The following is a 15,420-nucleotide window of genomic DNA, read 5'->3' on the forward strand; positions in this document are numbered from 1 at the left end:
CTCCTGGACGCCAAGGCGAATGGAGACGGCGTCCTCGTCCTCATCGGGCTCCCGTTCCTCCGGGTCGCCAGCGCTCCTCCCCATCAAGCCGGAGCCGCGGGAGACGCCGCTCGGGTGGCGCACCCGCGGCGGCGCCCTCGTCATCAACGAGGGCGGCCGTCTCGCCTCTCCTCCCTCCTCCCGCCTCGTCAAGCCGAAGACTGAGCCAAGGCTCCTCGCCGTGAAGGAGCACGAGGCGATGGCCGCCAACGAGAAGACCGGCCTCAAATGGGCGCGGGACGACTACGTCCGGCAGGAGATGGAGCATCAGCGCCGCACCCTCGAGGAGATCGCCGCGGCCGGGACGAGGGCGGCATCGTCATCCCCCCCCCCCCCCCCCCCCCCCCCCGCATCGGCAACGTAGGTCAGGGGTGCAGCAAAAACGGCGGCATGCAAGGCGACGACGACATCGGCGACTACACCGACTTTTTTTTAGGTTTTATTGTCTTCTGTATTATGTACAAATATGAATGAAAACCGCCGAATATTAGCCGAATTCCTGTCTTTTCGTCTAAACTTAAGCCGAAGTTCAATTCAAAAAAGGCGTCTGGGGGCCGACCTGGGCCGTGGTTAGGAACCCGACCGCCCTCACGGCCAAAAAAGTGTCGGCTAGCCCTCAGGAGGCGCTATTTATGTCCCTAGGGGCACCGATCGGCTGGAGATGCTCTAATGACCATAACCATAATGCACTCAACACGATGGCGCACAGCTACTCAATGGACAAGACTGGGCAAGGAACAAGGAATGGCAACTTAGGATGGCGAAGCAAGGTAGTTCCGCGCTCTAACAAAGAGCCAGGGTTACAAGAGTACTCGAGAAAAATTGTCGCCTGTTTTCCGACATCCTACCACTCCGTTACGATGCTGGCAGCACGTCAACCGCCAATACCAATACTGATTTGCTCCACATTAACCCGTACAGTGAATCACATAAAAACTGATGTTAGTTCTAGCATTGCTCCTGGAAAACAACCCCCTAGAAAAACAAAGGAAGGAACTGACCACCGCTCTATACCACTACATCACTGAGACCAACCCAGCTCTACATATTACTCGGGGAAAAAGTAGACTACTAACCACCACATGTAGGCTTTCTTCTTTCATGTATCCGTTCCATGGTATCGCAATGTAAGAACTCTTATCTAGAAACTACTACTCCCTCTGTAAACGCTCTTATATTAGTTGCTCTTATATTAGTTTACAGAGGGAGTATCACACAACTATTCTCTCGCTCACAAATGAAGATACACACATGCAGAACGTGCAACAAATTCTCAAACACTTCATAAAAACAAACCAGGAAAGGCCAAGAAGTTAATGTAGAGCAAGAGAAGGCACACATAACTTCAGGATGTTTATTACGGTACAACACTCGACGAAATATACACGCACATGGGTCCATCGCATCCCAACTAGGGTAATAATATACATCACACTCGGTACACGCGATGCAAGGAGGAAACTTCACATTTCACTAGTTCATCAGTTGGACCTCCATTTTAAACCACTTGATAGTCGATTTCACCTCACCTTTCCAAGACTACTGAGCAATCAGTCATAGCATGCAGAGCTCATGCATCATTAGCATAGACACGGGTCCACTCTTTGGCTGCACAATATGAAACCGGCATCGCTTGAGAAAAATCTGCTATATTTTGCAGCTAGAAATGCGACAAGATTATCACCTGTTTCCACAGCTTCTGTTTCGTTGGCCTTCCAGTGCTTTGCCACATTGTCAGCAAGCGGATCGTCAGGATTTGGAGCGCTGAGGAGTGCTTGAATACTGAAAAGAAACATCAAGTGGAAAGGAATGAGATGTTCAGCTAAGATTGATTTGTTCTGCTCAACTCGTTTGAACTTTCTGGTTATATTTCAGCAAATATTTCCAAGTAAACACCAGCAGTGGTAAGGTACTGAAGGACCCACATCACATACTCCTTCTATGCATATTCTAGTTACAGCAACACATATCAGTTCTGCCACCAGTTTACTGGTGGTTGTGGTGGCAGTGCCAGCAGCTCCATTGTACTGTACATTTAGTGTCATCAACTTTATCGAAATCTTTCATTTCTTCCAGGGTCTCTGCATAATGACTGTATGCATCCCATATGATATGCCTGGCTTTTTAGTGTGAAACATTTGCAAAGTGCTACAAAAGCTATTTAATGTAGAACTAATGTCCCATTTCTAATTTCCATTTCACGAAACTATTTCAGTAACCTAAAAATGCTATTTAGTCCAGTGGAGCTGATAGATGGTTTCTATAGAAGTACCGACTTCTTTATGAACAAAACACACCAAATGCGGAGTACAACAGAATGTCATCGCATATATCAACAAAAATACTACTGTAGCAGGAACATTCACCTCAAAAGAACTGTTCGGATCTGAAGGGCAGGACTCCACTTGTCCTTTAAGATATCAAGACATATCCTCCCAAGCTGTATAATGTACATATTAAGAAAAATAGTATAACTTACTAACGTATATAAGGGGTCAGAATATAACGAACTTACCTTGTCAATGTTTGGATGGTAAATTTTTGTGAGAAAGCGAACCTGTTTACAGTGATCAAATCAAAACTTCAGTCACAAAAAAATGTACAGATTCATGTAGACCTTAAATCAATGTAACCACTCAATCTGAAATCTTAACAAAATAACGAGACAAATCTTAGTCCTCTCAACACTAAATATGATGATGAATACATCTTCCTCAAACTCATCAGGAATCATCGAGATCATTAGAAGAATCATATGATGATATCCAGCATTTATTCATATGATTCCAATATTTATTTGTTAAGCTGCGACAGAATCTTAGCTACACATATGGGCTCCATATGAATTGGGTGCACATAAGAACTTGTCTCCATGAAGCTTGGAAAAAACATCAACAAAATTACAAACCGACAAAGTCATAGCACTGAGATACTTGAAATAAAGCAACAATGAAACACCTTTGGCGGAGCCATTGGATATTCTTCAGGTAAAAACAACTCAAGTTTGAATACTCCTCCTGACAAGTAACCAAACTTACAGTTAACAAGAGAGCATATTGCATTTACATGTTTGAAATAGCCAACATCGAACATGAGTTAATCGTAATAACTTGGAGCTAGGAATGCATTAGTGGAGGTAAAGAGGATGCAGTAATCATCACATGACAAAATGAACCATATCATAAGTTTGTGTTGAGAATTGAAGTACTACTAAGATAACATGGAGCATCCAGGACATTCAAGCATTTCCACGTATGGGGAAAAACAGCGACTTAATTGCAAGCCTATTTAGGAGTCAGGAGTTGGAAAGCTATACATCTCAGGAAGATGATGCTGTCTATGTGATACCAGCAGAAAATATAACCCTCTCCAGTTTCCAGATACTTATTTCAGGAAATAAATGATGCTTCCATGAATTTTGCAGAAACAAGAGCGTTCAATAACTAAACAAAAAAATGCTGCTTGCATTGCGCCAAAATTCCTATGAATTGTGCTAAACCATGTGTGCGGGCACAGCAAGGTTATACTATATATATGCTATTTATCTTAGCTGTGGCACACAACAAATATGGCTGCTTTGTTTCTTAAATATGGCATCACTTTGCTCTAAAAAATTTAATGCTCGAATTATCCTTTATCATGTCCAACAGCTACAAATCACTATAAGAATCCACATACTGCGATAAATTTTCTTAGTGTGGTTGATTGGGTCCTAAAGTTGATCTACCATTTCAACAGACAATTAGAGCACAGCATTGCTAACTCTGCAGTTAATGCCAAAGGCAACTAAAGTACAGAACAGAAGAACAGAAGGAAAAAATTTAACACCTTCATATGGCGACTGAGTTGGGCCAAGGATCATGACATTGAAGTAGCGCATGTTCTCCTCTGATGGTGAAGCACTGATCCCAGGAGCTGCAAGAACATAACAAGGGCGGTGCCCGGGATCCTCAACAGACCATCCAACGATTGTTTTTACAAATTTAAGGAACAGCTAAAGTAGGGACCGACTCTTCACAGTTAGAGAAATAACTGAAGCTCTAGTATTAATTAACCAAAATAAACAAACAAGAGATTAGAGGATCTATTGAAGCTAACTGGAGATGCAAAAATAGGCAAAAACAAACTCCTAAAATAGCATAAACTCCTGCGTAGAGGCATCTCAGATCTCACCTGGCTCGCTGAGCAGCCGCTGCGTCTCCTGCAGGAAGCAACACCCACCGAAAATCACCAAAATTGCACGGAAAGGAGCGGGAAAACTGGGGGAAACGGAACGAGCACACGGAAGGGTGATTTACCTTGATGATACGGCGGGGGAGGTTGCTGTTGGCCATGGAGAAGATGGGTGGGGCTAGGGCTAGGGCTAGGGTTTCGTGCTCTTGGGATCGATCGCGGCGGAGGGGAAGGGAGGAGAGGAAGGACCAAAGGAGGCGGCGTCAGCGAACAATGATCCTTCGGGGTATGCAGTTTAGTCCCTGTTGTTTGCGGTTTTTATGAGGCTAGTGCGGAGAGATAGGATTTAAGGCTGTATTATTTTATTTTATTTTTGAGAATGTTTTAGGCTGTTTTTCTTTTTTTTTTAACTGATTTGCAACCTAAATTAGTAATGCTGATTTTTTTAAGCTTAATGCTGATGTTTTCACAAACGGTTTTTAGCGATGTCAAATCTTGACACTTGCAACCAACAGTCAAACTAGCAAGACCACTAGAAAAAGTGATGAAATATATAGTACATTTTCTTTCGTAGATATCTAGCAAACTGATTCATCCAAAATATAGACAGTCTTCAAGACGCAACTTTGACACTAGTCTTGATATGAATATAAAATGATGATTTTCAAAATTATGAATGTTTCTCATGGAAATTTGATAATATTGTTTTAATTAACAAAGCTTACTAATCTTTATATACACTGATAGTACTAAGTTAGGAGGACATTTTTTTTTATTTCAGACCTTCCAGCGTTGTGCGTTCTCGAGGGGTGCTCACAGGGTTAGCGTGTGCGTGTGTGCATTCATAGGGGTGAGTGTGTGTGCATATGTATGAGCGCATGTGTATGTATTGTTTAAAAAAAGTGCTAAGTTAAGATATATTTTTTGCTAGGATACTAAATTAAGAGTTTGGCTACACGTCTTTTATATGTTGTTTAATTTAGAGTTGATGTAGCAAATTTATAGAACTATGTTTGATGTTATGCTAAATATTAATACAATAAAAACTGAATTTGAAGATAACACGCTTCTCCATGTTTGAAATGTGCTTTTTCATGGCTCAACCAGAAAAATCATGTAGAGCCCATTCGGGATTGGGTTTTTACTCCTCTTGCTTGGAGTGAAGCTATAGATTGATTTTTCCTTCATAAGATGAGAATAATCGATTCATAAAGTTGAAGATACTTCCTCCGTTCCATAATGTAGTGCATATAGATTTTGAAAAGTCAAACCTCATAAACGTTGACCAAATTTGTAGAGAAAAATATTTATATCCAGAATGCCGAACATATATCATTAGCTTCATCATAAGATGTAGTTTCATATTATATATATATTTGGTATTGTAGATATAAATAGTTTTTTATTATTTTTTATATGAATATAAAATGATGATTTTTAAAATTATGAATATTCCTCATTTGATAATATTATTTTAATTAACAAACCTTACTAATCTCTATATACATTGATAGTACTAAGTTAAAGAGTTCTTTTTTTGCAAGGATAACTAGACTTCTTTTACCATGTTGTTTACTTTAGAGTAGATGTAGCAAATCTATAAAATTATGTTTGATGTGATGCTAAATATTAGGACAATAGAAATTGAATTTGAAGATAACATGCTTCTCCATGTTTGAAAGGTGCTTTTTCATTGCTCAGCCTGAAAAATCATGTAGAGCCAATTCGGGACTGGGTTTTTACTCTATCGGATTTTTTTGATAAGATTCATTGCCATTCCAACAGATGTTACACCCAACGTGTGAGCATACTGATTTCATTAACAAAACCAAGAACAAAAACAAAACGTATGATCTTAGTGGCATGACATAGGCATGCAACATCTAATCAATCAACTTCCAAAATATGGCAAAAGAACAACATAGCTCCAGCGATCAACCAACATCATGGTTGTCTTCAATGTATTGGTGGGATGGTGATCCACCTCTGTTTTTGCTTACATGTGTACCGAATGATGTAACTCTGTGGGTTTCGCAACAAAGTGCTAAGAGGCTTTTCAGAGGAGCTCTTGTGGGTGGAGCGGTGGACAGCACAAAGGTTGCTGTCGCCGGCCCGGGTTCGTGTCTCCTCATTCTCCTATAAGAATAAGACGGGGACTTCTTTCCCTCTGTTCTCATTCTTTTTTTTTAAGAGGCTTTTTCCTCGAAGAAGAAGAAGAAGAAACGCATCATTGTTATCCTTTCAGCTAACTTCACTGTGATGCCCTGTTGTTGCCCGTCCTCGAGGTCGATTAAACACCTCGCCGGCCACCAAGAGTGCCCCATACCCTTTGCCCACAGAGCCTCCATCTCCTCTTCCCTCTGCAATCCAGCTCATTCAACAACCGATTAAATGCACCTTTATTGCATGCCTTCTAAATAGAAGACATAAAAGCTGTGATTTCAATGTAGAAAACATAAGAGCTGGGATTTCAACCGCAACAAGCAAGCAGTGCTATACACTGATTCAAGCAAAGGCACCACAAGCAAGAATTAATTCTAATATTCAGCGCACTGGAAACAGTTCACTGCATAAACACCCAATCCAGTACATTGTTAAGTGTTCCAAGTACGACTGACAAACAGATTAGAAATTATCATTGTTTGCCTTTATTTATAAATGTTATACTACTTGCGAAATGACATTATTCCTCACTGGGTAGAGGGGCAGATGCAGCAACATCCGCTGAGATACAAGCAAGGCCCACAGCCCTCGATAGAAGGAAAAATATCTCATCAAGGTACAAAAAGAAGATAATCCGGCATCTCCCCTTGCCCTAACCGGTGTTCTGCAGACCGGCAGCAATGCCCTTCATGGTCAAGATGAGGGTATCCTCCAGCCCCGGCGCGTACTCACTCGCCGGATTCAGCGTCACGAGCTCAGCAGCCGGCTTGCTCGTGTCCATCACCTCCTTGGACAGATGGGGGCGCAGCGCAACATGGTAGTCTGGGTCACGGATCCTCTTCAATGTGTATGCTTGGCAGACATTCATGGTGGTGATGTACGCGTCACGGAGGCGGAGCCGCTGCTTCAGGTAGGGATCACCTTCAAGAAGATCCTTGTGTCCAGCAACCTGAAATCAAGAACATCCAGTTTTCTTGTTAATATTTTAACAACTGGTCTAGAAGATCAATGCTGGCAGTGTTGTTGAACGAAGTACAGGAGTTGTGCGTTTTAGTAACACAAACCTGAAGAAGCAGCTTCTGGGTCTCCTCATAGTTGGCCCTCAGCTTCTCACCCAGTGGCTGCAGCCCCTCTGAAACTAGGAGCCTGTCATACAGGGCAGCAATGCCAGGATTACCCTTGGCGAACACCATCTCAACAAGATCGATGGTGACCCTGAAGAATGGCCACTCGTTGTACATCTCCTGGAGCATGTGGAAGTTCCTGATGTCCTTCTTGAGGATATGCTTGAAGGCGCCACCAAAGCCCAGCCAGACCGGGAGGTGGAACCGTGTCTGCGTCCATGCAAAGATCCATGGGATTGCACGGAGTGATTCAATGCCACCACTTGGCTTTCTCTTGGATGGCCTGCTTCCTATGTTCATCCTGCCATACTCTGTCTCCGGTGTTGCCTGTCAAACACAAGCATCAGAAAGAAATTATTTGACTGAAGGTTCAACCTGAATGGCACCAAGGTTTGTTTTTGCTTTGTTTAAATCTTACTGCAATAACCTGAGCTGCCAATATAACATTGGCGAGGGTTTGTACTGTCACAGAAATTACAGTTGCAAAAGAAGGCACCCTAAGTGCTATCACAATTCATTATTTTGAAATTATTTTCATGATATAGGTTTCCACCGTAAATCATTGCATGAATTCCATCTCACTGGAAGGTTCAGGTTTGCAACATATTGAAAAGTCAATTCAAGCAGTTAATATGTTTCCTAGCCTGCTGGTCGATGAGAGCAAGGACTTACAAGGCGGAAATACTCGACGAAGCGTGGTTCTTGGAAGACAATTGACCGATATTCTTCAGTTGCCACCACAGCCATCTCATCGAGAAGAGCTCGCCACTCTGGCTTTGGTGAAATGGGTGGACGCATCCCATGCTCAAGAGTAGCAGCTGTGAAACGCTGGAGCGTCCTGAAGCACAAGTGTTCCTCCCCAAAGCTCTGCTCGATAACTTCACCCTGAACAGTGACCCGGAGTGATCCATTGATCGTGTCCGGTGGCTGAGACAAGATGGCAAGATGAGTGGGGCCACCACCCCTTCCAACAGTCCCACCTCGTCCATGGAACATCGTCAATTTCACTCCAAATTGCTTAGCGACCTTGACGAGGTCCTCCTGAGCCTTGTACATCTGCCAAGCTGCTGAGAGACGGCCTGCGTCCTTGCCTGAGTCTGAATACCCAATCATGACCTCCTGCTTGCCATTGATCCTCTCTCTGTACCAATCTATTGAGAAGAGTCTGGCCAGTGCTGCTGGGGCAGCCTCAAGATCAGCCAACTTCTCAAACAGGGGGACAACTCTAAGTGGTGTCTTGATATGGCACTCACGTTGGAGGAGCTCCACAGCAAGAACATCTGAAGGAGATGTTGCCATTGATATGACATATGCTCCAAAATTGTCACCAGGCAGCTCAGCAATAACCTGGAACGCGCCCATAACATCAGCAACTTCCTCTGTCATGGGAAGGTCTGCACCAAATAATGGGCGCTTCCCATTGAGTTCAGACAACAGCCATTCTTGACGGCGTTCCTCAGACCACTCACGATAAGATCCTATTCCCAGGTATGAGGTGATAGCATCAAGAGCATCAGTGTGCCTGTCAGACTCTTGCCTGATGTCAAGCTTCACAAGGGAAAGTCCAAAGGTAGAGACTTGGCGCAAGAAATCAAGAAGGGTTCCATCAGCAATAACACGGTCACCACAAGCACACAGCGACCTGTAACAGAGCTCCAAGGGCTCCAACAGCTGCAAGAGAAGACTGGCATATATTAACGACCATTTCTCTACCAAACATATTACCATTGAAGAAAAAATGTATAGCTCCAATTATATTTGTAGACACTAGATATTACTCAACCTGCTCAAGATTTGTCAGAGTAGCTTCCTCAGGTATGTCGGAATGTCCACTGGATAACAACTCACGTGATCGCTCACGCGTGTTGTAAAGATTATCCCTAACATCACCCAGTATTACCCGATATGGCTCATTTGGAGGAACCTTCTTCCAGAACTCTATATCAGAGATGAACATCACGAATTAATAAGTATAATAAAAAAAAGGCATATGTTATAAGAAATTTCTTGCCTAGAAACTGTTACTGCCTTTTTATAGCTCTTGAAGGGGTCTGGCCTACTATTTTACATAAAAAAAACTGTTACTGATATGTACCTATGTAATGCTTAGCGTCCTTCTTAGAAGAGCGGTGCAGCTCATCAGCTCGCGAGCGTAGCTCATCGCTGCATCGCCACATAGACAACTGAAACAGTTTGAAGTTTTATCAACTTTAATGATCAAATATATGTGAACTTAGTTAAAAGTAATCAAGCAATTTCTACCTCAAACATGAGATCCTCAATCTGTGCACAATACAAATTAGCTGCCATCATTCTGGCAAGCAAGCAGACGTCCCTTGTAACCTCTGGTGTCACTCTTGGATTTCCTGTATTTGTAAAGGCACTAGAAGTTTAGATACAAAAAATAGTTGCCATATCCATAGTTCTACGTAGTACCATGATATGACCAGGTACAGAAAATGTAGCACCTAACAGACTGTAAATATTTCATAGATGTACACTGCACAGTATCACGAGGCACAGAGATTCCACTCACCATCACGATCTCCACCCATCCAAGAAGAGAACTGGATAAGAGGAGCATTATAAGGAACACGCTCATTGATCCCAATGTTCTTCAATGCCGTATCAACACGGCGCAAAAACTTTGGAACACCCTTCCATATTGTCTCATGGAAGTAGCTCATACCAGCACGCATCTCATCTTGGGGAGTGGGCTGAGTCCTTCGGATCTCATCAGTTCTAAAGGCAGCTTGGATCTAAAAAGGAGGATTTTAGGTTAAGTGTAAGAAAGTGATCTCAACGGTAATGATGTTGTAAGGCTACTGTGACTGCATTGCCACGTTAACAATGTGCCTTAGCAGCAGCATGAAAATCAACATAAGGATAGCAGTAAGCACCTCTCTCTGGAGAGCCTCATCAAGCTCCTGCTTGTCATCTGGAGTGATATCCTTTGAGTATAACTGAACCAAACAGTTCCGGATCCTGATATAAAGTCATTGAAATCAGGATTAATACATAGAAATTGTATCATGACAACTATCATCACAATGTCTGGCTAACTAACCTCGAATGCTTCTGAAGCAGTGACCTCCTTACAGATTGTGTTGGATGTGCAGTCAAAACCAGATCAACAGTCTGATTCTTGAGGGCATCAAAGACCTCAGCAGGGGACTTCTTCATGTCAAAAACAAGCCTCTTAAGAGTTTCCTCGATGTCAGATTCTGTGATTGCTGAATTTTCATCAGCAAAGTCTCCCTTCTTGAGCTTGACCCTCCTCCTGTATGCGATCTGCACTTCCTCAGCCAAGTTGGCCAAGTTAAGCATGTGTGAAAAAGCTTTGGCGATCACAATAGAATCGCCAGGATCCAAACTTGTTATCATCTCTCCGAGTTCATCAAGCTTTTCCAGGTCATGCTTTGTTTCATATTCAGCAGCCACCTCATAGCATTCTTGAACCTGTTTAGTGAAAATAATAATTCAATTATGCCTGTCCATCAATCAAAGGGATGTCTTCTTAATCAATTGGCAAGCAAGGGAACAAAAAAGAATCAAGCCAGCCAGCAACCTAATTGTTTATATGCCTACGTAACAGTTTGTGAGGCCACAAAGTCAACAAAAGTCAAGACGTAGTCGTTTCAAGAACCTTTTTTTCCCCTAGTTTGGTTCTCTGGAAACGTCATATCTTGTGTGGACTCAGGCTTTGTTTAGGTAACGTAAACAAGATGGAAGAACAGTCTCCTACAAGCAATGGACAATGTCACTTGGAAACTACACTTCCACACATGTAAATATGATCAGCACTTCCATGCCGGTTCTCCTAAGAAGTCAGCTATCCGTTGTCTCGACAGTTTAACCCAACTAGTATATTCCTAGACTAAGAGATAACACTGTCATCTATTTTTCATAATTTCAGTAGATCCAAGTCAGTTAACATGATTTACTTTAGTTAACACAACTACTAAGTCAGTTATTTGGTCTCCCGTATGTGACCAACACAAGATCCAGCACTCATGATAGCAAGGCAAGTTCCACGGACGAAGTCAGGCTTGACTGACACGATTTGAGATTCAATTAGTAACCCAGCTCGACTAATTAAAGCAGTGCTCCCAAAATCAAGACCACAATGGAATATAGATTAGCTGCGAAAAAAAATTGTTTGTGGCAGGAAAACTGAGCAGCTGGGCAATCGTCCAAACTCCCACTTAACAACACCAGATTACGCACAAATCTACCGACATCGAGACTTAACCGAAAGTCAACCCCGCTCCGTAAACACTGAGCTGAAAACTCCACTCGAACCCCGAAGCGCCACATGTAAAGTTCAGAGGAATCAATGGGAACAGCGCAGCAGTAGCACATGGGTGATGGGACAGCTCGGATCCGGTGCGAGATCGAACAGTGTAAAAGAAAAAAAAAGTTACCATCTCCCTGAGATCGTCGCCGTGGAGGCCCTGCAGGACGTCGAGGAAGCGGTCGAGGAGGAGCGCGTCGTACTCAATGAGCTTGTCGTCCTCGGACACCTTGGCCGGGACGAGCAGGCGCAGCTGCGCGTCGATCGACGACAGCCGCTCGATCTTCCCGCTGCCGCCGCCCGGCGCCGACGACGCCATCGCCGCCTGGCTTTGACCGGACCCGACCCGACTGCTCGCGCTCGCCGCGCCGCCTCGTAGGGACCAGCGTGGTAGGGAGGGAGGGAGCGAGATTGGGGGGAGGATGTGGTTGTGGCCGGGACTGAGGAGGTCGTGACTCCAGTTGCTGCCTATTTATAGAAGGCGGATGGCAGGGGACGGAGTGCCGCCGCGGTTCACCGGGACTCGAGAGATCTCTGTAAATCAAATTAATTTCTGTCCAAGTGGTGGTGTTCGTGATTTGGATTTCGATCGGGACTGGGATTAGTTTACGGATTATGGTGGGAGCATCCACATGTCCACGTGGACGGTCCTGATTCCACCGTCCTCAGCCCTCAAGATCATGAGATAATTATTATTTTATATATGAAAATAATATCTCATCACTAAATTCCAATACAGTTTTTCTAAGTCTTAATCGATCCTACATTAAGATCCGTGCAAAATCTTCTTTTCTGTTTTTCCTTTTTCTCTCTTGCATGATATATCACTTGATTAAATCTCAGTGACTGAGACCTAGCAACACTTGTTTTAATATGAATCGGATGGAGTACATTTGTTTGATCCGCTCCAGTTGAAGGTTTAGATACCAAGGTCACCAAAAGATGTACTCTCCCTGTACACAAATGTAGGAAAAAAATTACAGAGGGAGTACTATTTAGAACCCATATGTTAATTTTTTATTCATAGTATATGTATTCTTAAAATTTTGTATATGGTCTCTTCACATTTTTACGGAGGGAGTACTATTACAATAGATCCAAGTCTCTTCATAATTGTATCTGTTTTTCATCTATATATGTTGTACTTGCAACCCGCACAAGTGCCATATGTGTTGACATCATATATCTTATGAAAAATGTACTCAATAATCGAGAGGAGGCCCCCGTGAGCGAAACATGGAGAATATAATTCGAAACATATAAACAAGATGTAATTGGTGATATTAGGTAATACAATTAATTAAGAAAATACCAACTAGGGTTAATAATTTCTTGGTTAACCAACTTTTTTTCAATCCGACCTTTACATTTAACTTCATGGACATGGATAGTTCAGTCAAGTAATAACTCATACTTTTGCAACCAACTAGCAAGGTGCCCCGCCACGGAATCACATGAAACAAGATGGAAATTGATTTACTCGAGAGCCTTGCACGCTAACTTAGATGAGTTTTGGCAGTTGATCAAAATGTTGTTAGTGGTGGAAGACGACACGAAAAGGTGATCGGGTGATGGGGAAACACACAATGGTGGGGGGGCACAAGGTGTTTTTTGTTTGTTGGTTTTCATGCATTAACGTGTAAAAGTTTGGAGAAGAAAGAGTGAGAGATGAGTGAAGGGATAACTAGTGACTCCAATCTTTATGAGTAGATAAATATAGTAATGTCATATCAATCTATAAACTTTTTGAGGCAAACATGGAGATAAAAAATATAATATAAGCAAGACAAAAGCAACTAAGGTTAACAATTTATTAGTTAACCAACAATTTTTCAAGGTGACCTTTACATTTAATTTGATGGACATGGTTAGTTGCGTCAAGTAATAACTCATATTTTTGCCACTAACTAGCAAGGTGCCCCGCCACGGAATCACATGAAACAAGGTGGAATTTGATTTACTCGAGAGCCTTGCACACTAACTTAGATGAGTTTTGGCAGTTGGTCTGAATGTTGTTAGTGGTGGAAGACAGCACGAAAAGGTGATCGGAGACGGAGAAACGCACAATGGGGGTGGGGCACGAGGGGTTTGTTGGTTTTCGTGCATTTACGTGTCAGAGTTTGGAGAAGAAAGACTAAGAGATGAGTGAAGGGATAACTACCGACTCCAATCTTTATGAGCAGACAAATATACTAATGTCATATCAATCTATAAATGTTTTGAGGCAAACATGGAGATTAAAAATTCAAACATAGAAACAAGATGTAATATGCGATATTAGGTAAAATAATCAAGAAAAAAGCAACCAAGGCTAATAAATTATTAGTTAACCAACAATTTTTCAAGGCAACCTTTACATTTAATTTGATGGACATGGTTAGTTGCATCAAGTAATAACCCGTACTTTTGCAACTAGCTAGCATGGTGCCCCGCCACAGAACCATGCGAAATAAGGTGAAATTTGATTTACTCAAGAACCTTGCGCGCTAGCTTAGGTGAGTTTTAGTAGTTGGTCTGAATGATGTTAGTGGAGAAAGTCGACAAGAAAATACTGAGAGATGAGTGAAGGCATAACTACCAACTCCAATCTTTATAAGTAGACAAATATATTAATGTTGTATTAAACTACAATTTTTTAGGGAACATGGAGATTAAAATTTGGTACATAGAAACGAGATGTAATGGGTGATATTAGGTAATGTAATTAAGACAAAAGCGACTCAGGTTAATAATTCATTTGTTAACCAATATTTTTTCAAGGCAACCTTTATATTTAATTTTATGAACATGGTTAGTTGCGTTAAGTAACTACTCGCACTTCTACAACTAATTAGCAAGGTGCCCCGCCACGGAACCACATAAAACAAGGTGGAATTTGATCTACTGAAGAACCCTGCACGCTAGCTTAGATGATTTTTGGTAGTTGGTCCGGATGATGTTAGTGGTGGAAGATGGCACGAGATGGTGATCAGGTGACAGAGGAACACACAATGGGGGGGGGTCACGAGGGGTCTATTGTTTGTTGGTTTTCATGCATTCGTGTGTCGGAATTTGGAGAAGAAAGGATGGGAGATGTGTGAAGGATGGTTAACGACTCCAATCTTTATGAGCAGATAAAAAGTATACTAATGTTATATCAAACTATAAACTTTTTGATATATGATCATTTCTTGGTGGACCCCTCGTGACCACAACCCACAACCCTAGCTATGTCACCCTTCGCCCTTGCCGTCGTCGGTCGTCTCCTTGCACCACGCCTTGGTTGGTAGGGGTGGCATGCTACTCTTGTAGAAGTTGTTGGATTTCCCCGAAGAGGAACAGTGATGTAGCACAACAGCAAAAATTATTTCCCTCGGTTAAGAACCAAGATTTAATCGAACCAGTGGGAGTCTACAAGCTAGCAAGATAAACAACACATGTACACAAACAAAAGAAATGCTTGCACCCAACTTGGCAAGGGGGTTGTCAATCAACTCGCCTTGCTAGTTGCAAGGTTAAAAGCAAATAGTGAGATAGTGGTATAGCAAAACGGCAAAATAGTAGAAGACCAATAGAGCAACACAAGTATTAATAGAGAATGGACCCGGGGCCATAGGTTCACTAGTGACTTCGCTTTCGAAAGCAGGT

General features: G+C 42.4%; 2 protein-coding genes across 3 annotated transcripts; both read right to left on the reverse strand.

Moving 5' to 3' along the window:
• Nucleotides 1-1,300: 1,300 nt before the first annotated feature.
• Nucleotides 1,301-4,525, reverse strand: LOC109787298 (ubiquitin-conjugating enzyme E2 36). 2 transcript variants are annotated; one of them, XM_020345855.3, is made up of 8 exons: nucleotides 4,338-4,525; nucleotides 4,213-4,240; nucleotides 3,868-3,954; nucleotides 2,998-3,056; nucleotides 2,555-2,596; nucleotides 2,406-2,479; nucleotides 1,724-1,821; nucleotides 1,301-1,647 (listed from the first exon to the last, which is right to left on the reverse strand). In XM_020345855.3, the coding sequence occupies exons 1-8, from the start codon at nucleotides 4,371-4,373 to the stop codon at nucleotides 1,610-1,612; spliced, it is 462 nt and encodes a 153-aa protein (XP_020201444.1). In that variant the 5' UTR covers nucleotides 4,374-4,525; the 3' UTR covers nucleotides 1,301-1,609. The 2 variants fall into 2 exon arrangements, with proteins under 2 accessions (XP_020201444.1, XP_020201443.1); XM_020345854.4 differs by having other exon boundaries at nucleotides 2,406-2,596; nucleotides 4,338-4,521.
• Nucleotides 4,526-6,837: 2,312 nt separating this feature from the next.
• Nucleotides 6,838-12,351, reverse strand: LOC109787299 (phosphoenolpyruvate carboxylase 2). The gene is made up of 10 exons (XM_020345856.4): nucleotides 11,924-12,351; nucleotides 10,567-10,958; nucleotides 10,400-10,484; nucleotides 10,036-10,258; nucleotides 9,762-9,865; nucleotides 9,595-9,682; nucleotides 9,283-9,437; nucleotides 8,172-9,170; nucleotides 7,440-7,826; nucleotides 6,838-7,324 (listed from the first exon to the last, which is right to left on the reverse strand). Exons 1-10 carry the CDS (start codon nucleotides 12,110-12,112, stop codon nucleotides 7,028-7,030), a joined length of 2,919 nt encoding a protein of 972 aa, XP_020201445.1. The 5' UTR covers nucleotides 12,113-12,351; the 3' UTR covers nucleotides 6,838-7,027.
• Nucleotides 12,352-15,420: the final 3,069 nt, after the last annotated feature.

The sequence above is a fragment of the Aegilops tauschii genome, chromosome 5, assembly GCF_002575655.3.
Source record: "Aegilops tauschii subsp. strangulata cultivar AL8/78 chromosome 5, Aet v6.0, whole genome shotgun sequence".
NCBI lineage: Eukaryota > Viridiplantae > Streptophyta > Magnoliopsida > Poales > Poaceae > Aegilops > Aegilops tauschii.

What these genes read in the sequence shown, in the direction of transcription:
- LOC109787298 (XM_020345854.4), bottom strand. Translation starts at nt 4,373, where the DNA reads ATGGCCAACAGCAACCTCCCCCGCCGTATCATCAAG. An exon ending in ATCCAATGGCTCCGCCAAAG is followed by an intron (nt 2,597 to 2,997) that starts GTGTTTCATTGT and finishes CACTGTAAACAG; the next exon opens with GTTCGCTTTCTCACAAAAAT. An exon ending in ATCCGAACAGTTCTTTTGAG is followed by an intron (nt 1,822 to 2,405) that starts GTGAATGTTCCT and finishes GTTTCTTTTCAG; the next exon opens with TATTCAAGCACTCCTCAGCG.
- LOC109787299 (XM_020345856.4), bottom strand. Translation starts at nt 12,112, where the DNA reads ATGGCGTCGTCGGCGCCGGGCGGCGGCAGCGGGAAGATCGAGCGGCTG. An exon ending in TTGAGGATCTCATGTTTGAG is followed by an intron (nt 9,683 to 9,761) that starts GTAGAAATTGCT and finishes AAACTGTTTCAG; the next exon opens with TTGTCTATGTGGCGATGCAG. An exon ending in GGACGCTAAGCATTACATAG is followed by an intron (nt 9,438 to 9,594) that starts GTACATATCAGT and finishes TCTCTGATATAG; the next exon opens with AGTTCTGGAAGAAGGTTCCT.